The sequence below is a fragment of the Strongylocentrotus purpuratus genome, unplaced genomic scaffold, assembly GCF_000002235.5.
Source record: "Strongylocentrotus purpuratus isolate Spur 01 unplaced genomic scaffold, Spur_5.0 spur5_scaffold_3, whole genome shotgun sequence".
NCBI lineage: Eukaryota > Metazoa > Echinodermata > Echinoidea > Camarodonta > Strongylocentrotidae > Strongylocentrotus > Strongylocentrotus purpuratus.
In genome coordinates this window covers 3,972,408-3,994,132 of record NW_022145609.1, presented here as the reverse complement: position 1 = coordinate 3,994,132, position 21,725 = coordinate 3,972,408, and the positions used below count along the sequence as shown (strand labels likewise).

The 21,725-nt window shown below is 36.3% G+C and overlaps 1 protein-coding gene across 1 annotated transcript; it reads right to left on the bottom strand.

Annotated features, from left to right (window-relative positions):
* Positions 1-9,671: 9,671 nt before the first annotated feature.
* On the bottom strand, positions 9,672-19,663 carry LOC105446746 (receptor-type tyrosine-protein phosphatase kappa-like). The gene is made up of 7 exons (XM_030996626.1): positions 19,411-19,663; positions 18,839-18,909; positions 18,021-18,252; positions 17,016-17,257; positions 15,554-15,623; positions 11,355-11,457; positions 9,672-9,963 (listed from the first exon to the last, which is right to left on the bottom strand). The coding sequence occupies exons 1-7, from the start codon at positions 19,661-19,663 to the stop codon at positions 9,672-9,674; spliced, it is 1,263 nt and encodes a 420-aa protein (XP_030852486.1).
* Between the last annotated feature and the right edge of the window lie 2,062 nt (positions 19,664-21,725).

Here is a 21,725-nt window from a genome sequence, read left to right as displayed (position 1 = left end):
CTGGCCCTGATTTTCACACGCTGCTTTGTTTTCGTTATTTGGTATCATTACAATCGCTTTATGGATTCCCTATTGATATTAAGTTCAAGTGGTTATTATTTAAGTCTGAATGTGATTTTTTCATTGTAGTTCCTCTTTCTTGAATGCACTTTTCATCATTTAGAAGGTTGGGTTCAATTCAATTAGTACATAAGCTTGCCATTGAAAATAAATCGCTTTATTATGCTTTGTCAACAAATGAAAATCTGCTTCCAATTCTTTCTTTGTTATCATCACAGTGAGTCCTGCCATTAAGACCTTTATTCAGGTTCAAATTGTGTCCATACAGCGCATTTGATAAGACACAGAATCATGGCTACTTTTAACACCCGGGGGGGGGGGGGGTGTCAGGGTGCGTTTAATCGACTCTTTTTCACCCTAGAATCACGATACTTAAAGAAGTTTAGTTAAAAACACGTTCCGTTCAAGCGATTTTTTTGTCGGTGGTAAAATTAAACGTGTTTAAAAACACAAACATGAAACGCTGAAAAAGATGCGTTTTGTATCATGATTCTGCAGAATCACGGTCGCTAAAATTCGATTAAACGAACGGAGTTCTCAATCATGATTCTATGGCGTCATTTTCGTGACCTGTTCCGGTTTGGGCAAAAACCGCGCGCCTGCTTTTCGTGCAATTTGCGTTCACTATACCATGCTCTTTATCGTGGCCTGTTCCGATTAATATGTTTTCCTTCTACCATTTTCTCTTTCTGTCTTTTCTTATGTTATTCTTTGTTTCTTCCTTCTATTCTTATGTTATTCTTTGTTTTTTTTTCCTTCTATCACATTTTCTTATGTTATTCTTTGTTTCTTCCTTCTATTCTTATATTATTTTTTGTTTTTTCCTTCTATCACCTTTTCGTATGTAATTCTTTGTTTTATTTAATCATTATATCGCTTTCTCTTTTTGTCTCTCCTTATATTATTCTTTGTTTCTTCTTTCTATCACCTTCTCTTATGTTATTCTTTGTTTTTATAATTTAATCACTTTCTCTTATGTTATTCTTTGTTTAAATCATGTAGAAATACTGTAAACATGCGTGACCACAGGTTTTCAAAACACCCCCTAAAGGAAGAGTTTTTTTCTGAAGCCAAACTACGCCCTAAATTAGGATTTCGGGTGTTTTTTTATCCAGAAGTCACACCCTAAACGGGTATTTCAAAAAAGTGTATTACTTAACAAGTATTGTAAAATATTGTAACCCCTTGAGCATTTTGAAGTGCGATAGGAGTACCGTTTTAAGTTGTCGAAATGTTGTATCCATTATTCTTATCTGTCGATTTTGTTCATTTAGAACATACTCATAAGCTACTCATGCGGGACCTTAAAGATGAAGTTGAGTTCTGGTCATGCGATTCCATTGTGAAAGAAACGGTGTGGAATCGACCAGAAAAGGTTGATCATCTAGCATATAAGAATTTGTGTGTATTGCAAGGTTCTGAAATCATCGAAATGATAGAAATTTGGCCAAGTCTTGGTAAAGTTACAAACACTGTACACAGAAAGATGTATATGGGACTACATGAACACGTGGCGTAAAAATCCTCCCTGGATTGTTAAGATGTTACATGACATATTTAGAATATAAAGGCAATTGAAGAGCCATGCTTTTTAGGGAACGTGTCGTATTTGATGTTCTTCCACACTTGCATAATAAGATTAAGAATGATTAACGCTCACAAATTATTTTTCACCTCTTCCCAGAACTCAACCTTCTCTTTAAATCCATAAGCCTTGCTTTCAAACAAGGTCACCTCATCTTTCTATTGTAACGACATATTATGTTAACTTGTTATATTTATGTCATATTTGTATTGTGTGTTATGAAAGAAAGATAACTAAAATATAACTGTGAAATAAATCAAATTGCGCTTCTGATGTAAATTCACAATGTAAACAATTATTTCAATATACAAGCAATAACATTAACCTGTACAGTACCAAATGGGCTTAATGCACATCCATCATAAAAGTCCTTTCTTTGACAAAATGAATTACATTTTAAAATTTGATCTAGTTTATATAAAGTACATGTAGTGTTTACAAAAAAGTACGCAATGTAGACCTACAGTGAACAGTTCCTATAGGCTATTCTACTATGCAAAACAAAATATAAGGTACAAGCTATATGCGTGAGACTTGGTAGGTCTGGGTATATTAGGTATCGTTGGCATCCATCTTGATCTACTGAAGATCTAAAGATCGTTTCAAACAACGCGCTTGTAGCTAAGACTAGTAAGACTAATCTGGGAAGGGGGGGGGGGGGGTACTCAGATTATAGTCGGACGGGGGTGTGCGGCTGAGACCTCCGAACCCATACCCATGCTTTGAATTAATAGCTTGAATAGGTATTAAAAAAAGACGCAAGCGGGTCGACTTAAAGTCTACACCTGAGGGTGCACATCTGCTCACTTTAGGGGGCAAGTTTTAATACAGAAGTGCAAATTGGTACCTTTACTTCTTACTGTGTAGGCATACGTATATAGTTCGAACATGATTTTTTTGGGGATGTATAAATAGGGTAGGTATATGACATTTTCCGTTGATTCGATCTTTTGAAAATAGTTGCGATCGTATTCTTTTAATCACGTCATGATGTACATACGATTTGATAGTTCATTGAATGACTGACGTACGAATGCGTCAGGGACCATGACATATTGCGTCCGTCAGGGAAACGCGTGGCTTGTGATGCGTCACCATGTGAGAGTGATACACATAACGTTAATAAAAAAATGGGCAATGCAAACCTTTCTTTGGACATATTGACGTATACAGTGATTGCCTTTGCCAGCTTGAGTAGCGCAAGTAATGACGCAATCGAAAAGGAAAATCGATCTGAAAGGCATCACAGTTCGTTCATATCCCGCTTTCCTGTAATATTGCCCGAAAAGCCCAACCCTAAATAGGCTACATGTACCAACTTTCCAAAGTCAAAATTTGGAAGCGAGCAAAAAATAAATTTAAACAAAATTATGTTGAAATGCTAATTTCGTCATCTAGGTATAAATATAAGGGGATATATACGTATTACGTGGCCATAAATCTTACTATATGAGACGAGTCTGACCCAATGAAACGGTCAGAGATTATCATCTCAATGGAGTAATTCACTAATAGACGTTATAATGTTAAGCATACCAGGTCCTATATAATATTCTCGTATTGGATCATAAATTGGGGGTTTTCCGAACATGACAACATTCATTGAATGACTATTGAACAAACTAAATGCCTAACAACATGATATTGGATCATGAGGAACGAGGCAAAGCGATGCTGTTAGTTTTGGTTCTGACAACAAGTATTGAATGGAACTGTATCGTTCCGCTATATAGTGACATACACTTGCAGGAACAATGTTCTATATATAGGCATGCTTTTTGCTGAATTTTGATGGAAAACTTGGAGAAAAAACACTTCTATTCCAAAATAAAATATGAAGTACAGTGTGTATGGGTTATTTAGTATCTGCGCCACAGCTCACCACAGTGAACTGTGACAAGAATTTGCACCACCATTGCCCAAAGTGTAAACCTCTTTATATAGAACATAATAATATCACAACAGTTTAGAAAACCCGAAGAAGTGTTGATGTGATTGTGGCTTCACGAAAAAGAACTATATGGATTAAGTCTGCTGACTGCTGTAGGCACGTTATCTTCCAATCAATCAAATTATGAGAGTCAAGTATAATGCTTTTATTATCTCATGCAACAATATTGTCGCGGTGAGAGAATTCAACGTATACCAACATAGAAAGAAGAAAGGTAAACCCCCCAAATTCGGACCGGATTTCCTCAATAGTTCGGGGTATGATACACCTCGCAAATCGCAAGCAAAAGTCCTACATGTGAGTGCACAGAGAGAGGAAAAGAAAACCTGAGGAGAAAGAAGAAAGTGAAGACGAAGAAAGAGAGAGAGAGAGAGAGAGAGATAGAGTTAGAGGCCTAACGAGAAAAATCGTTTCAATCTATGAGATTTCAGGAAGTGTTTTTTGTTAAAAAAACATTATTTGTATGCTAGTAAGTATAAGCAACCAAAGGATAGGCTGTTGTATAGGTCCTCTCCGAGAGACTTGGTATAGGAGGATTAATGCCTTACCGAAGGGCACTATAGCGCTTCGACCCGGTTTCGAACATGGGATCTCCCGATCACGAAACTACTACTCTACCACTGAGCCATCGCGCTTCCTCTTTTAAGGCAGGGAGATGATAGAGAAGGAGTGGAAAGTCTTGTAATTTATTCAAAAGCATGCGTAAGTTCTAAAGCGTAACAATGGGATGTGTGGTTATATCACTAATAAATCATGCGAAACAATGAAATGAATTTAATTTCTAAGATATAGTTTGGTGAAAGAGAAGGAGTGGAATCAAGCTGCTCTCCTTTGACCCCTTTCTCCAAGCCGCCGAAAAGTTATGCGCTAATCTGCAACTGTTGACCAGGTGGTGAGATAAAAGAGCGCATGAATTATCGGGATTTAGAATTCCTCCATCAGAAAATGGTATCCCAGCAAATGTTCGCTGTCCCTATCAATGATATCTCATCCATTTTTTTAAATGTTTAATGAGTAAAGCAAGCGCACACAAACTTGTGTAATTTTATCCTTTTTTCCAACTGCAAAAATACAAAAAACACGCGAAAACACGCATTAGCAAACTTAAAGTTATCGAAGATTATAAATCATGGATTAAATAACGGAATATTTAAACATGCACAAATTAGCGCGTTATCCTAAAATATTAAGTTTTTTTTGTCAGGATCTAATTTCTCTTTTACCAACTCTGGCACACAAATTATAGGAAGGGCGTAGTCCTAAATTTGATGAATTGTTTGATGCACGTGAAGGTGTGAGAGAGAGAGATAGGTGATAGGGGATAAAGTACAGGGAGTGAGATACAGAGATTTTTGTTCTATTTATCATCTTTCGAGGGACTTTATTTGTTTATATCAAATAATAACAGCTATTTACAACAGTTTTTTATGCACAGAATTCATGCAATTGAAACATATCATTAATTTTATAATACAAATCATGAAACTAATGTGACATAATCTGTAACTAAACTAATGAAATATTTGAGTTATTTCGTTTGTATCGAATTGCTCTTGATTACATTCCATTTTGAGAGAGGTACCAATTTCTACCTTTAATTCTTTTATCAATAGCACGTATCCTGTGCTATTCACTTCCAAAACATTCTCTAATATAGTTTCTATAGATAATAAACTGAACAAAATTTATGATAAGATTGACAAGATTCATTTCTCTCCTCTCTATTTCAGGCCTTCTCAACTATTTTTTAGAAGTGCCAAAACGAAAAGAATTTGTAGTTGAAGTGCCACCCTGTATGGTTGACCGCTGTGAGGGAGCGTAGCGACCGAGCCGAAAATGGCTGGGGTCCAGGGGCGAAACCCTAGCGGGGGTAGAAGGGGGCAGAGCCCTCTGAAGCTGGTGGATTTAGGGCTTTCTAAAGGCCCAAATGGGGCATTTTTAACATTATTTCATTCCACAATATAATAAATCATGATTTCATATTGATGTGATGAAGTTAGTACAATTCCTGGGTACAATTACACTGGAAGTATATTTATATAGAGTTTTTTTATGTGCAATAAACACGGGAATTGTCAAAATAAAGTGGAAATCAAACAAACAAAACAAGATGTTTCCAGAGATTGGCAATGTTAAAATTGGTATCCCATCGTAAGCTAATTGTGGTTCAGACCTTAGGTTTAAATTCGAATAAAATGGTATAAGCGATGAATTCCCCTTTCTTCCTGTTGGTTAAGCACGCATTTTGGGCTCAAATTCGACTGCAACTTCTTAATTTAGCTGAGTATTTGATTCTAAAATATATATTTTCTTTCTTTCTTTCTGTTTTTTTTGTTGTTTTGTTGTTGCAACAGTCGCGCGCCACTCCGACTGACCGCAAGCGCCACAAGTGGCGCGCGCGCGCCGCCAGTTGAGAAGGCCTGCTCTATTTCATGACCTATTAAAATAATTATTTTCGTTCAAAACGATTCTTTAATTAAACAAAGTATCGATTGATTTGGATACAATCTTCCAGAACAAAGCGAAACCTTCTTACAAATCAGAAGGTGGTGAGTTGTACTCAGTGGCGGATCCAGGGGGGGCCCCGGGGGCCCGCCCCCCCCCCCCCCCCCCGGGAAAAAAAGGGAAAAAAAGAAGGGGGGAAAAAAGGGGGAAAAAAGGAGGGAAAAAAAAGAAGGGAAAAAAAAGAAGGAAAACAAAAAAAAAGGAAAAGAAGGGAAAGAGGAGAGAAAGGGAAGGAAATAAGAGGAAGGAGAAAAGAAAAGGGGGGAAGAAGTGATCGGGGGGGGGGGGGGCGAAAGAGTCTCGCCTCCCCCCTCCCCCAATCAACAAATAATAGAGAAAGAAGGAAAAGGAAAAAAGAAGAGTTAAAAGGGACCGAGAAAAAGGGGAAAAGAAGGGGAAATAAATCATTGCAAGGGTGGGGGCCGAAATGACCTTGCCTCCCCCTCCCTCCCCCCCCCCCCATTAAACCTAAAAGAGAGAGAAGGAAGGGAAGGGAAAGGGAAAAAGGAGAGAAAGGGAAAGAAAAAAAGAGAAAGAAGAAAGGTAGGGGAGATCAGTTGCGATTTTTCCGCCAACAAAGTTACACATAATGCTGAAATGACATAATTTTCTGAGATTTTTCCTCATTCTTTAATAATTTTTTTAAATTTTTTTTGTATGCGTTTGTAAAGTAACAGCCAGGCAAGAAATATGCTTCTTATGATGCCTACATGTCAGGGCCCGCGGAACGGCGGGGATCGGGATCCTCCAGCTCCCCCCCCCCCCATTTTTTTTTGGAAAAGCATTTTAAAGAGAAATAGAAAGAAAGAGAGCAAGAAAGAAAAAACAGTTAATTTCCAGTGTCACAAAAAAAAGGTATAAAAAAATGCTCATCTGACCGTAATTAAACGCCTAAAACCTCTGAGCTTCCAGGGGCTCTGCCCCCGAGACCCAACCAAGGGCCCTTGGGTAGGCCCCTTGATACTCATCTGACAGCAATTTAGTGCCTAAAACCTTTGATCTTCTGGGAGCACCGCCCGCTGGACCTCACGCCAAACAGTGTCCTGCCAGTGTCACAAATAAAGTATAAAAATATGTTCATCTGACCGTAATCAAATGCCTGAAACCCCTGAGATTCAGGGGTTTCCGCACCCTCGACCCCACCAGGGGCCCTGAGGCGGGCCCCTGAATGCTTATCTGACCGTAATTTGCCTTCAATCCATGAGTTTCCGGGGGCGGACAAGGTATCAAAAGATGTTCATCTGACCGCAGGCGCGTAGCCATGGGGCAGTGGGGGCGCCCCCCCCCCAAAAAAAAAAAAAAAAAAAAAAAAAAACGCCGGCCAAAAAAAGAGAGGAGAGGAAAGGAAGAGGACGTAGGAAGAAAAAGGAGGAGACAAAAAACATTTTTGAAAATTCAGACAAGGATTAAGAGTCGAAAACGGTACAACGAATCGTCTTCTTTCTCTAATGATTTAATGAAACGTAAAAGCTTCCGCGCTTCGCGCGGGAGGGGGAAAACTGTATTCAGACGAGGATTATTTTCGAGAACGCTACAACGAATCGTCTTGTTTCTCTAATAATTCAATTAAATGTCAAAGTTTTCGCGCTTCGCGCAGGAGGTGGGGTAACTGAATTTAGACAAGGATTAAGAGTCGAGAACGGTACAACGAATCGTCTTCTTTCTCTAATGATTTAATGAAACGTAAAAGCTTGCGATTTTTTTTTGGGACCAAAAAAAAAGAAAAAAGGGGCCCCCCTAAGAAATCCTGGATCCGCGCCTGGTTGTACCTTGCATATTACACATATCACATAGATTATTATTCCAAATCTTCCATTTACATAAATTGTCTTTACTGGGTAATATTCTATGAAAAAATTGAATATTGAACTGCTTAATTCTTAATAATGCTTAATAATGAAGCACCATCTTTCAGTGAAACTGTTTAGGTAAATCACAATAAGCGTTCCAAAAATAAGTGCACGCCAGATCCTGTATATTTTTCTCTAACATCAAATCATAATAGTTTCTGGCTCTGATGCCCGCTACATCAATGGAGTCACCTGTTACCATTTCTATTGTACTTGATTCCACTGCAGACGGTAAACTATTTACATATTGTATCCTATAAAGTAACTTCTGTAACCTAAAAATCGGAAATGCACTTTTTAACTTTCCATTTTCTTGTAATTCCATTTTCTTGAAAATTAATACAAATGGAATCAACTTCTTTCCAAATACTGTTTTTATTATTTATTATCCAGTTTGGAAAATGCAATAACTCATTCCCATTTTAAATATTGCATCTTTATTTCTATTATACCAAATCATTTCATTTTCAATATCTGTTATTTTAATCCAGCCCAGGAATAAAACATGTCAACATAACAGTTCGGCAACTGTTTTTTCACAAATACGATACATATCGCTCTTTTTGCAATTAAAATGCAGACAAAGAGGCAAATCCCCAATTTTCTGGATCCAATATTTAAACGAAATGTTCCAAGCTCTTTGTTCACCTATTAGATACTTATACATCAATCATAGACGGAGTGACCGGCATAAGATACAGAGATAAAGAGAGAGGGGGAGAGAGAGAAAGAGAGAAAGAGAGAGAGAAGGAGAAAAAGAGAAAGAGAAAGAGAGAGAAAGAGAGAAAGAGAGAGAGAGAGAGAGAGAGAGAGAAAGAGAGAAAGTGAGAGAGAGAAAGAGAGAGAGAGAGGGAGAGAAGGAGAGAAGGAGAGAAAGAAATAGACGGGTGTCATGAGTGGGATGTAGATTGGTATGGGAGAGCTTGTTTTGGATCTATCAGATTCCGAGATTCTGGAACCTCCAGGGAGATCTTAGATGTGCGCTTTTGTACCTAAATATATCTTCATCTGCACGTGTGGCAAACGGCTAACTGGTAGAAAGGTGAAGAAAGCAAGCAAAGTCTTAAACTGTCTATCATGTACTTTTACATGCAGTTACTTGTGCAAAGGGGTGACCGACGTGTTTAACAAAACTAAAATTAATTTTTGGACAATGGTGCTGGCGGGTGATAGACCTTAATACTGAATAATATATATTCTTACACAAGCTTAAAAAAAAAATATTTGTCCTGCCTTCAGCACAAGATTTTGAATACATCTATACAATTTACACGTTTAACCAATCTATACAAAACATATATATGACTTGACGAAGAGAAATGTTACAACGCTTCAAGTGAAAAACAGATTTAAAAAAAGATTACTGTACAAAAGTAATGAACAAGTGAAAAGTGGCATTTTTGCATTGTAAATGACAGTTACTTCGACGAATTTAGGCGTAAATTTACCTTTTCATCCCTTTATTTACAAACACGTAACGATATAAAAACCATAAAAGATTTTTTACTGTTTCTTTAACATATTGAAAGTAGCTGTTTAATAAATCTTGCAACAATTGAAATAGTCTACTACCGTAGTATGAGCACATGATTATTTAGGAAGTATGAGCACCATGCTACATATTGCCAACTCTGTGTATTACATAACCTGTTCATCATTGTTGATCCAGCATGAACCTTGCTGACACCACACCTAAGCCTCTGCCTCGCTAGGGCTGCCTCTATATTTCTTCGTAAGTGTCTCCCGGATCTGATGTTATGGGTTCTAGATAGGTAACGTCGGTGTTGGGTTTCTTTAGATCTTGATACGTATGGGGATCGGTAAGATTCTGGTAGTTTGGTGTATCTGTATTAAGATCTTGGTATGTATTGGTGTCGGTATTCAGGTCTTCGTATGTATTATGGTCTTGGTTGGAGTCATCAAATACAGGGTTCTCATGCTTAGATGAGGTCTCACGTGTATTGTTTGGTGGGGATGCGGCTGGTTCAGCTTTTAAACGTCTGTGTTTGATCCTGGAGGTGAAATTCAATTAAAAAACCCATTAAGTTCCTCCTTCTGTGTAACAACATTGAGATTCAAGTACACATGCACATTCACTTCCATTGGGTTTCATTTTGAATATATTATCTATGCAACAATTGACCAAGATTGTCCTTGTCAATCCATCGAAGATTGGAATTTTTGTGCAAAGAGTTCCTTACTGACCTAAAGTAAGGTACATGTATATAACCCAAACACTAATCATTGTAAAAGAAAACTCCTGAGGGTAATACACTGTCGCTCATAAAGGTGGAATATTTTTGTTTTACCCCAATTTACGGAATTATTTTAAAAATAATTTAAAAATAACAGATCTAGATAAAAGTATACATTATCAGATTTTATCGAATAATAATTTGACAATGTGTGTTTTGCGTGACTGCTAAAGCATGTGTATGCTACTATGCTTATCAAATAGGGGACCTACGCCCTTAAGTCATAAATGACAGTAATGAGGATTAATGCCCCACAAAAGGGCACTAATATAGCACATCGACACGGTTTTGATCCTGGGGCCTTACAGTTACGAGGCCATTGCTTTGTCACTGAACCATGACTGTACGCAGCGGGGGCTAGGGTAGGGGGCAGTTTCCATAAATAAAAAAAAACACAGAAAATGCAATAAATTTTCAATAATTTATTGCATTTTACCCCGGTCCCCAACATAAACAAATCCTCTGGATGGCCATGCATTTTGGCTCAAGGTATGGGCACACAGAGGATTTCTTTATGTTGGGAACCGGGGTAAAATGCAATAAATTATTGAAAAATTATTGCATTTTCTGTGGTATTTTTTATTTATGGAAACTGCCCCCTACCCTAGCCCCCGCTGCGTACAGTCATGGTTCAGTGACAAAGCAATGGCCTCGTAACTGTGAGGCCCCAGGATCAAAACCGTGTCGATGTGCTATATCAGTGCCCTTCTGTGGGGCATTAATCCTCATTACTGTCATTTATGACTTAAGGGCGTAGGTGCCCTAATTAATAAGCATAGAAGCATACACATGCTTTAGCAGTCACGCAAAACACACATTTGCATATTATTATTCAATAAAATCTGAGAATGTATACTTTTATATAGATCTATTATTTTTAAATTATTTTTAAAATAATTCCGTAAATTGGGGTAAAACAAAAATATTCCACCTTTATGAGCGACAGTGTATGTAAGCTTTGATTTTATTTATTTCACCAATATATTGAGTCATTCTATAGTTAAAAAACAAATCATATCTTGTGCAAGTTATGCAAAATAATGAATGGAAGTTTGTGATTGTTTTTAGTCTTTGTTTATATTGTGTCTGTTAACAGTGTATTCCAACTATTTTAATGAACCTTGTACAACGGTCTCCTTGTTACTTACCTTCTAAAGATGACAAGAAGGAGAATAATGACCAGGATGATAATAAAGAGGGTAGCCATGGCACCCCCTACTATCGGTCCTATCGATGCACCGGAAGGGCCACCTATATACAGTGTTGCAATAAATGAAATAAGATTCATACAAAAACTTGAAACCTATCGCTTAAAAGTAAATGATGGAATTATCATGAGATCTAGAATCAAATGGATGGAGCTGGGAGAAAGGTCATCAAAATATTTTTTAAACTTGGACAAACAGAATAAAGTAAATAAAGAAATACGACAATTGTCAACAGAAAATGGAGATGTTATTAGTGGACAAGATGGTATATCTAACGAAATCTTTAAATTTTATTCAAATCTATATAAGGCGAAAGACACTGAAGAGGTAGATATAGACACATTATTAAACTATCCAGATATGCCTAAGTTAACTCCAGAACTGTCCACATTATTAGAAGGTCCTTTGAGTGAAAGTGAGGTTTGTTTAATGCTAAAAAGTATGAAAAATAATAAATCCCCTGGGCAAGATGGCTTCACCGTTGAATTTTTTCGTTTCTTTTGGCAATATCTTAAAACGTTCATTATCAGATCTTTGAACTTTGCTTATTTTACAGGAGAATTGTCACAGTCACAAAAATTAGGAATTATCACTTTAATTCCTAAAGGAAACAAGCCTCGACATTTATTAAAGAATTGGCGTCCTATTTCACTTTTAAATGTTATATACAAAATAGCATCTGGGTGCATAGCTAATCGATTAAAGCAAGTATTGCCCCGCTTGATACATGAAAATCAAAAAGGATTTTTGAAAGGCCGTTTTATCGGAGAAAATATTCGTTTACTTTATGATATATTATTAAATACCGAACTTAATGATATTCCAGGCATGTTGTTGATGATTGATTTTGAAAAGGCCTTCGATTGTATATCTCACAAGTTTCTAATCAATGTCCTTGACTTTTTTCATTTTGGGCCATCGCTGAAAAAATGGATTAATCTATTTTATCAAAATGCTTCTTCTTGTGTCACAGTAAATGGTTTTTGCACAGAAAGATTTACTATAGGACAAGGGTGTCGTCAAGGAGACCCATTGTCTCCATACCTGTTTTTACTTGTTAGCGAAATATTAGGCATTTTGATTAGACATTCCAATGATTTAATTGGCTTGCATCTACAGGGAAAAAATAGTAAACTACTAAAATACGCAGATGACACCATTTTGACACTTAACGGTACAAAAGAAGATTTACAGAGCTCATTGAAAATATTGGGTGATTTTGAAGAAATGTCAAACCTAAAGATCAATATTTCAAAAACTCATGTGATATGGATTGGGAAAAATAGAGCCTGCAAAAAACAGCTAATGCCAGAGCACAAACTAAATTGGGTATCAGAAGGTTATTCGAGATACTTAGGAATAGATTTTTCGGTTAACTTAGTAGAGATGGTAAATCATAATTATACTGAAAAAATTAAAGATATAAAACGCCAAATTACTTCATGGTCCAAACGAACCTTAACTGTCCTCGGAAGAATAACTGTAGTCAAATCTTTGTTGGTGCCAAAATTGAACTACTTGTTGCTTTCACTCCCAGAACCGAATTCGCAAATTATGAAAGATATAAATCGTTCTTTGTATGCATTTATATGGGGTAACAAACCTGATAAAATCAATAGAGAACAAATGTGTCAACTGTATAATAAAGGTGGGGTTAAGATGATTGATATTTACATTCATGCTAAATCCCTGAAAATATCATGGATTAGAAGATTTGCAACTAATTCTCAGATAGAAAGTTTCACTTTTCACATGTTCAATTCATTCTTGCCCCAAACCTATTTTTTTCACCTGTATATGGGCTCACATTATTTTAGAAAATTAGCAGACTTGACTCCAAATACATTTTGGAAAGAGGTCCTTTTCGCTTGGTCAGACTTGGTCGAACTTCTTATTGACGACATTGCAAGTCAACCTCTCTAGAATAACCCCCACATTAAAATAAATGACAAAGTAGTATTTTGGGGGGCTTGGAATATACGAGGAATACGTTTTGTGAATGACATCCTAAAAATAGATGGTTCTTTTTGTTCATATTTTGAGTTTCAACGGAGATTTGACATACAAACAAATTTCCTCCAGTACTATGGTCTTTGTAATGCAATTCGGTCAGGTTTTAAAATGACTACACATGTAGCTCCTAGTAAGGCCTTAGCACCTATCATTCCCGAAGCCGTGCACCTTGTGGTGAAAACAAATGTTGGTTGTTCACATATTTATCAGTCTTTGCTAAAAAACAAAGTAAAAGAATGTAAAGCCCTTACAAAGTGGAAAAGTTTTTTAGATTTTCAAGATGTACTTTGGGGTTCATACTGTCAAATTCCATTTCAGTCAACAATAGATATCAACATGAGGTGGTTTCAAATCAAGATTTTAAATAGAATATTATATATGAAGGACAGTTTGTTAAGATTTGGTGTAGTGGCTGACAAGAAGTGTACTTTTTGTAGTAACAATGATGAAACTATCATACATGTTTTTTGCTTTTGTAACTATTCTAATGAAGTATGGTCGAAGTTAGAGTTCTGGATATTTCGTTATACGGGGGAAAGGATCAAATTTACAAATCAAAATAAATTGTTTGGATTTTGCGGTAGCAATAATAATGCACTCAACTGTGTTCTGATGGTTGTAAGACAAGAAATATTTTCAGCTAAATTAAGAAATCAACTACCATCATTTGATATAATTTTATCAGCTGTAAAACGTTATTATGAAATGGAAAAATATATATACCAAACAAATCTCAGAGAGAATAAACTAAAAAAGAAATGGTTTCACTTTAGAAAATATTTTGAGAGTGTTGGAAATGTGCTAACATAAACATGATCATGTATTTTATGTTTGGTATTTTTTTTAAATTATATATTTTTATGTTTGGTATTTTTTTTAAATTATATATTTAAAGGACTAATTTTGTCATAAATGTTTGTTTTTATCTGCCACAAAAGTTTTTGGCCGTAATGATTATTATCTGTGTCAAGCCATTATGTATGGAAATTATTTCTTTAATTATATGTATATGATATATGGATGTTCTGTATATGATGAAATTTGTTTTGAAAATAAAGAACCCTGTGGAAGGGGAAAAACAAAATTAAAAAAATTAAAAAAAAGATTCATACAATGTACCAATCAATTACAGGAATCCGATGGCTTCTCTATTAAAGCCTATGGTGACGGGAGAATTTAGTATTTGTGTGTATATTTGTGTTCGTTTATTTATTCATGTTGTGTGTGTATATGCAATGATTGTGCAGTGAGGAAAATTAGCCACTATTTAGGCCAAACATTAAAAAAAAACATGTTTAGCGTAATGCTTTTTTTTCAAAAATAGGAAGGAGGAGGCCCCCCCTTTTTTTTTCTCAAAATGGCCACTCAAAATGGCCGCTCGGTACATTTGCCCTGACAGTCTGGTTATTTTTCAAGATGGCCGCTGGTATTTAATTTTTTTTTTTTTTAAATCAGAAATAGCTGCATTTCAGCAGTGTTTTTCATGTTTTTTTTCTTTAAACAATTTTTTTTTTTAATTAAAAAAAAATCCCCCCAAAAAAGGAAAAAAAAGAAAAGGAGGCGGGCCCAAAAGGAAGCGGGCTCGGACGTTAAACATGTATAATTTTTTAATGGCCTAAGTATGAGCAGATGTTTGCAATGTTGAAACTGCTGTTACGGAGTTCGCAAGCGTGTATAGCAGAAACAATGCTCTAAAAGTATGTGTTTAGGACTTTAAATGATAGACCCTTGCTATGGGTTATTTGCTGTCCATAAATCCATTTTTGCCATGATTTGCAGGATCTCAAGGACAACATAATAATTAGAAGTAACATTCTCTATCAAAACTATTATTTATTTTTAAATTTGTTCATGGTGTTCAAAAAGTGTTCAATGAAGACAATCTTTGACAAAATGCTACATCCATGGAACATAAGGAACTAAAGAATGACAAGTTTTGAGATACACACATCATGTAAGTATAGCAGTTAATATAGAACTTTGTGATACACTTCTTAATGCTATGGGCAACATATGGTCCTGTATCAAATAGTGGAATGAGTAGAATTTAGTAGACAAGGTTTAAATTCTCATGGAAAAGGTTTTATGTATGAACACAATAGTGATAAGCCTTATACAGCTCTTACCTGATTGTATCGTCTTAGCATTCACAGGTTCTGACCAATTACTGGAACCAGCTCCATTAACAGTTTGTACCTATGTAATTAAATAATGTTTAAACAATTTTCGTTATGGTTTCCATAATTCTATACAGATTATATTTTTTCTTAAAAATTCCTTTAGCAACCGAGTCAGGGCAAATCCCAGGTAACTTATATAAACAAATTATGCTCTTTAATGCTCTTTCCATAATCGAACTATACGTTTTAAAACCACATCTATAGCTGTCCTTTAAAGAGAGGGTTGGGTTCTGGGAGAGGGGAAAAATAATTTGTGAGCGTTATCATTTTTATTATGCAAGTGTGGAAGAACTTCAGAGGAAAAATATTTCTTGAAAAACATGGCTATTCAAATATGACAAGTAACAGCTTAGAAGTGAGGCCCGATTTTTCTGCAACATGGTTGTGTAGTCCCATATATATACATATTTCTGTGTACAGTACTTGATACCTCACCAAGACTGGGCCAAATTTCTTATCATTTTGATGACTCCAGAACCTTGCAGTACACACCAATACTTATGTGCTACATGATCAACTTGTTCTGGTCGATTCCACTCCGTTTCTTTCATAATGCAATCGCATAACCAGAACTCAACTTTATCTTTAAGAAGCCAAGTGAGCTCAATTTTCAGACAGAAACAAAAATTCAGCTGTAAATTGTTGTTTTATACATCGCATCTCAAGTTCGGATTCTCAAAAAGGGATATTTGACATTTCATGCGAATATATTGCATCCTTGTATTGTGCGCCATAATAGAGCTACCCCCAGTCCAGGCCAGGGGGGGGGGGGGGGGGTTAAGAGGACATATATTTTATTTGTTTTGGTCCCGAAATTCGAAAATTTGACCGATCAAAATTTCGTTTTGTGGGGGGGGGGAAGGGGGGGGGATAAGGTCACCTTTTTAAGGTCATCCATTAGCATGTATTTGTTGTACAACAAAAAAACGAAGGGGGGAGGGGAGGGGTTTTCCTTCAAAACACACACATAAAAAAAAATTGAAGGTGGAGGGTTACCCCCCCCCCCTGCGTACGCGCCTGCCCCAGTCCATAGTAAATCAGAAATGTGCAGTTTTTACCACTTTGTGTGCATTATCTTCATTATTCATTAAAGTCAGCATTTTACCCCATGCGAGGGATTACTGACTTTTATGCCCTCCCTCCACTTCTTCTTGTCTCAATCATCCTTCTCATTTAGACCAACCTTACTGTGTTTTCTCTTCACCATATCTTTTCATAAAATCGTTGATCTTCCTTTCCCTCTAATGCCATCCACTTCCAGATCCCATGCTCTTTTCACATTTTCATCATCTTCACTTCTCAAGCATACTTGAAAATTCATTCCTCATTACCACTTTCAAACAGTGTCTTCCAGGCCCAACCTTTCCATGCCGTATACAGGTACATATTAATATATGACATTTATTACCTGAACTGAGTAGTTGGATTTTGCTGTGAGGTCTACCACAGTATGCTCTCCTTCAAACGCACCGTTCAATACTTCCTCTGACTTATAGTCACCATCAACAAGTACGGGATCAGTTTGCTGGTAGCGGATGATATACTTCTGGATGTTACCATTGATGTTAGATGGTAGAGGGGTAGACCAGGATACAGTGAAGGAACTTGTAGTACTCTGCGGTATAGCCACATTGATAGGAGCAGGCGCGACTGATTAGAAGAAAATGGTTTATAACAATGTCACGTTGAAATATGGTAGACTTATGTATTGATATTCCGGAATATCAATTACTTTTGTTACTCTCGTCTTAACAGGTTCAATAGTACAATTTCTAATTCCAGAAAACAAATCTATTTCGATTGCAATTAAAGCGACTAATTGTATAAAAATACATTGGGGTTTGAATCATAATGAAAATGTAATAACATAAGGAAATAGTAATCTAATGCCTCAAAGAGTCATGTATATGATCTATATTGTGCAGACGAAGTAATTTAGTATACAAACACTGCTATTAAAAGATATATTTACAGATTTCATTGCTCTCGATCTCCTCCGATATCTAATGTACAGGCCCATACTTTAAAATTCAAACCGACGCTGGATTTAAGCATAGCCTGAAGTTAAGTTTAACATCGAAGTTATACCATGGACCTATGGTTTATACCGAGGGTTAATTCTAGCAAACTGTAGTCCTCGAGTCGGGTTTAATGATTTAGCAGTATACGAACCATACAGTTTGCAGTCTAGTAGCATGACTGATTACCAATCTATCAAGACCAATTTAATTTATAGATGAAACTGAAAGCATATTGTGAAATGAACCAAAAGTAGTATCAACCAAAAAATCAAACCATGTTGGACGAAGGTTTTAGCAAAAAAACACACAAGAATATTAACTGTGTCACTTAAAAAGCAAAGCAACAACTCCCTCACCCTCACGAAAGAATACATCCCAAGATTAACACCAACCTTCTTCAAGTGTTTTGCTCATAGTCTCACTGCTTCTATCACCCTCCGCGTCTTTGTTTGATGCAGTTAATTGAATGGTATAGTCCAGATATGTGTCTAACTCGCTTATCGTGGAGGAGCTAGTGTCACGAAAAACCAGGAAAGAGTTTGAAGAAGTTGATCCAGTAGAAGCATAGTAGATCGTATAATGGGTCACTCCACTCCTGCATTCTGCTGATTCCGAGGGAAGGTGCTGAAACATAAAGGTGCAAATACATGTTATATACAGCACAACCACATGAAAGAAGTTACTTTCACAATAATAAACAACACTATATACGATGTTATTATATTTTGCATATATTTTCGCAATAAGGATGCTGCTATCCTGCTAAACAAGAATCTCTTGATTTCAAAAAAATTCTGTATTTGCTTCCTTCTGTAAAATAAAATAAAAACTCCATTTCATAAAGCCAACAGTTTTGACTTTCAACTAAGCAAACAAAACTAATTGGTACACTTTTTATATTTGTTTACACAAGATCTATTTCATTTAATCAATTGTTTAGGTACGTAAAGAAACATTACAAAATAGTTGGTGGTGTGGAGGAGTTTTTATTTGACAAATCTCGACGGAAAAATAGGTAAAATTAAATCTTATTAAGGTTGTAAGTGTTTTATCAGCTTCATATCACGTAAACGGTGCGGTTCTACCTGTACATGCTGTATGTAATAACAAATGACCAGTAACAGTTATGCATTTTGTGCTCTGGAGGAGTATTTCCATCCAACTACATTTCACGAAGCGACCAAACAGCTATTCTGAAAATAGTTCATACCTCCCATGTCACCTCTAGCTCTTTAGGGTTAATAGCTGAAACTTGTGATCCAGTTGGAGAAGCACTGGGTTCTGAAGTTTAAAATTATATAGAAGATACTATAAAATGGCTTGGACCTATAGCAGATGAATTCATTGTATGTAAATGCAACGGTTATGGTAAAAACAAGTACTCTTCATGTGGTTTTAAATTAAACGTTTACAAGTCAAACATGTAACTACCAAAGGGCAAAACACAGTCGAGGGCACTATAAACATTTTGGGGGAAAATGCATGTTTTGTAGAAGAAATTTTCCGTTTCAAATTTTAGAAAGACAAAACAGTTAAAAAGGAAATGGCAAATACAAACATTTCTATGAGACATATTTGACTCATAAAATGTGATTTGTTAAAGAGTCTTCAATCATTGGAAAGTCGTAAATATACCAAATTACCAAATATATATACAAATCATTTACTAATAGCGTAATACACGTACCTATACTTGTAGATAAAATGTACCGAATCAAGCTAAACAAATTTGAAAAAATATCACACTCAACGTCTTATTTTTGTCTGCAGACTAAACCTTACTTTTACAGCGGGTTATTATGTTGTTGCTAGGAGACACGGGTCCTGTTCTACCTGTTCCTTCCCTCACTGCTGCCACACGAAACATGTATTCTGTGTCGGGTGCCAGGTTGATAACAAAGGCTGATGTTGTGAGTTGGTCTACTCTCTGATCCACTACCCAGTCACCATCCTTCATTACAAAGACATCATATCCTACCAGAGGAGGATCACCTATGTCATCTTCTTCAGACCATGCATTCCACCGAAGACCCATGTAGTTGACGTGGTACCCACTATCAGAGGTGCTTTGTTAATGACTGGCAGAACTGAAGAAAAAACAAAAGAGAAAATACTCGAAACAATTTATGGAAATACCAGTCAAAATCAATGACACATCTATACTCTAAGTTCTTCCGTAAAGTCAAAATTACATAGGAATACTATACTGACATCTTACAGAACTGCTAACATTATGATGCAGAGAATGTGCATACGTTGTGTGTGGGCGAACCTGAATACAGTACAATGACTGGGGTAATAATACATTGTAAAGCACATTGTAGATGTATAAAGTGCTACATATATACCCAGAATATAACAAATTTCACATATCAAAATATAAAGTTCATTAATTAATTCACATGTAAAGTTAATTAATTAATTCACATGTAGCCAGTAGGGTCTATGTACGGGTCAATTTACATGATGCGACTTGCATGTACAAACAACTGTATCAAAATAAGAACAGACATTGCATGTTAATATAAATATCAATATCAATAGATAGCCATTTGTTTGTATTACTGAAGGTTTCACACATATTTTGCAACACATGTCTGTTGATGTTGTTACAGCTGTTGTGACTGTTGTTGCTGATGAAATGGTTGTTTTGTATGTGGTTGTTGTTGTTGTCGTGGTGGTGGTTTGTGGTATAGTTATGATTGTCATTGATGTTGTAACATTTTTTGTTGCTATAGTTGTTTGTGTTGTGGTTGTTATTTTATGGAGACGGAGGGCATATGCCTGCTTCTTCATTTGAAATGAAAGTTCAGAAAAACCATAACCTTCAACAACATACCTGATGCGATCCCCTGTAACCCTGCATGCTGACAGCGTGACTGAGAATGAATCTGCTTTAATGAACGTAATATCATGCTTTCTATTATAGCGTCTCAACGACAGTGCTTCTTTGTTTTTGACAATTTCTTTTTATTTTCCATTAACGCTTCTTTCAACGCTGTCATTCTTTATGTTTACATCAACGAACTGCAATTGCCATTTACGGACTACTTTGGCGACGCGTTTCCTTGACCGTAAAAGTTTGAGAAAGAACAGGTTCCTCCACTACCAACGCGAGAGTGGCGCAAGCGCAGTATTGAGACACTATTAACCAATCAACGATGTATAATACTTTTTGCATGTGACATACGTTGACCAATAGAAACTACAGGGACTAGGAGGACCTACCAAGATTTGCCATCTTCTTTCCTCCGTCTCCTTTTCTACAGCACTTCTCAAATTATCTTCAAACGTTGAAGTACGACATTTTTTGGAGTAGTCATTACCAATTCTCTACAAGTTTCTACCCGATATTTTCGAGGCATTCTAGCTTACATCTATGCTAGCCTATTCATTACTTCTTCATTCGCGGACAGTATTATATATCCGCTCTTTTTATCTACGTTATAACACTTATACCATTCTTGCGGAAAATTTCCCATATTTTGGAGAAATATAACATTTGTGCTTGTGAATATTTATCTGATCTGCTTGTGCTCGAGAAGGATGTCACTGTGAACATTTCGCTACAATTTATTCAATCGCGTGTTCGCGAACTTTGATATATTGTGATTTGTGGAATGTTTACATTGGAGTCAGGAATATCTAATAAGATTATAGATGAGTGGAAATTTTGTTGTACATCATTTCCTCAGAACGGCAAAATCCCACAATATTAAATAGGTATCTCACATAAGTACTGTACCCTGTTATTTTTGTGTGATTTATGTTTCACGCTGAGCGACCCCAAAACACATTCGTGGGTTCCTAAATTCGCGTTGCATGCAATAAAGCCAGTTCAAAACAGGCATTAGAAGTCATGCTTATAATATTCACGGGTTTTAGTATTCGTGGACACCGACTTTAGCGCGAAATCCGTGAAAATTAAAGCACCGCGAATGTTACCACGTTTACATTATTTAAGTATCAGGCCTGGTACAAATCCGATTTAAACCGGTTTCCCGTTTTTTCTTCTCCATTTTTCCCGATTTTCCCCCGATATTTTTTCTTCCCGATTTTGTTTCTTCCCGATTTGTTTAATGTTTGTAAATCTAAAT

Coding starts and splice junctions, on each gene's coding strand:
- LOC105446746 (XM_030996626.1), bottom strand. CDS start 19,663: ATGGGTCTTCGGTGGAATGCATGGTCTGAAGAAGATGACATAGGTGAT. Junction 17,258..18,020: donor GAGCAAAACACTTGAAGAAG/GTTGGTGTTAAT, acceptor TCTTCTAATCAG/TCGCGCCTGCTCCTATCAAT. Junction 9,964..11,354: donor CTTCTTGTCATCTTTAGAAG/GTAAGTAACAAG, acceptor TTTCACCTCCAG/GATCAAACACAGACGTTTAA.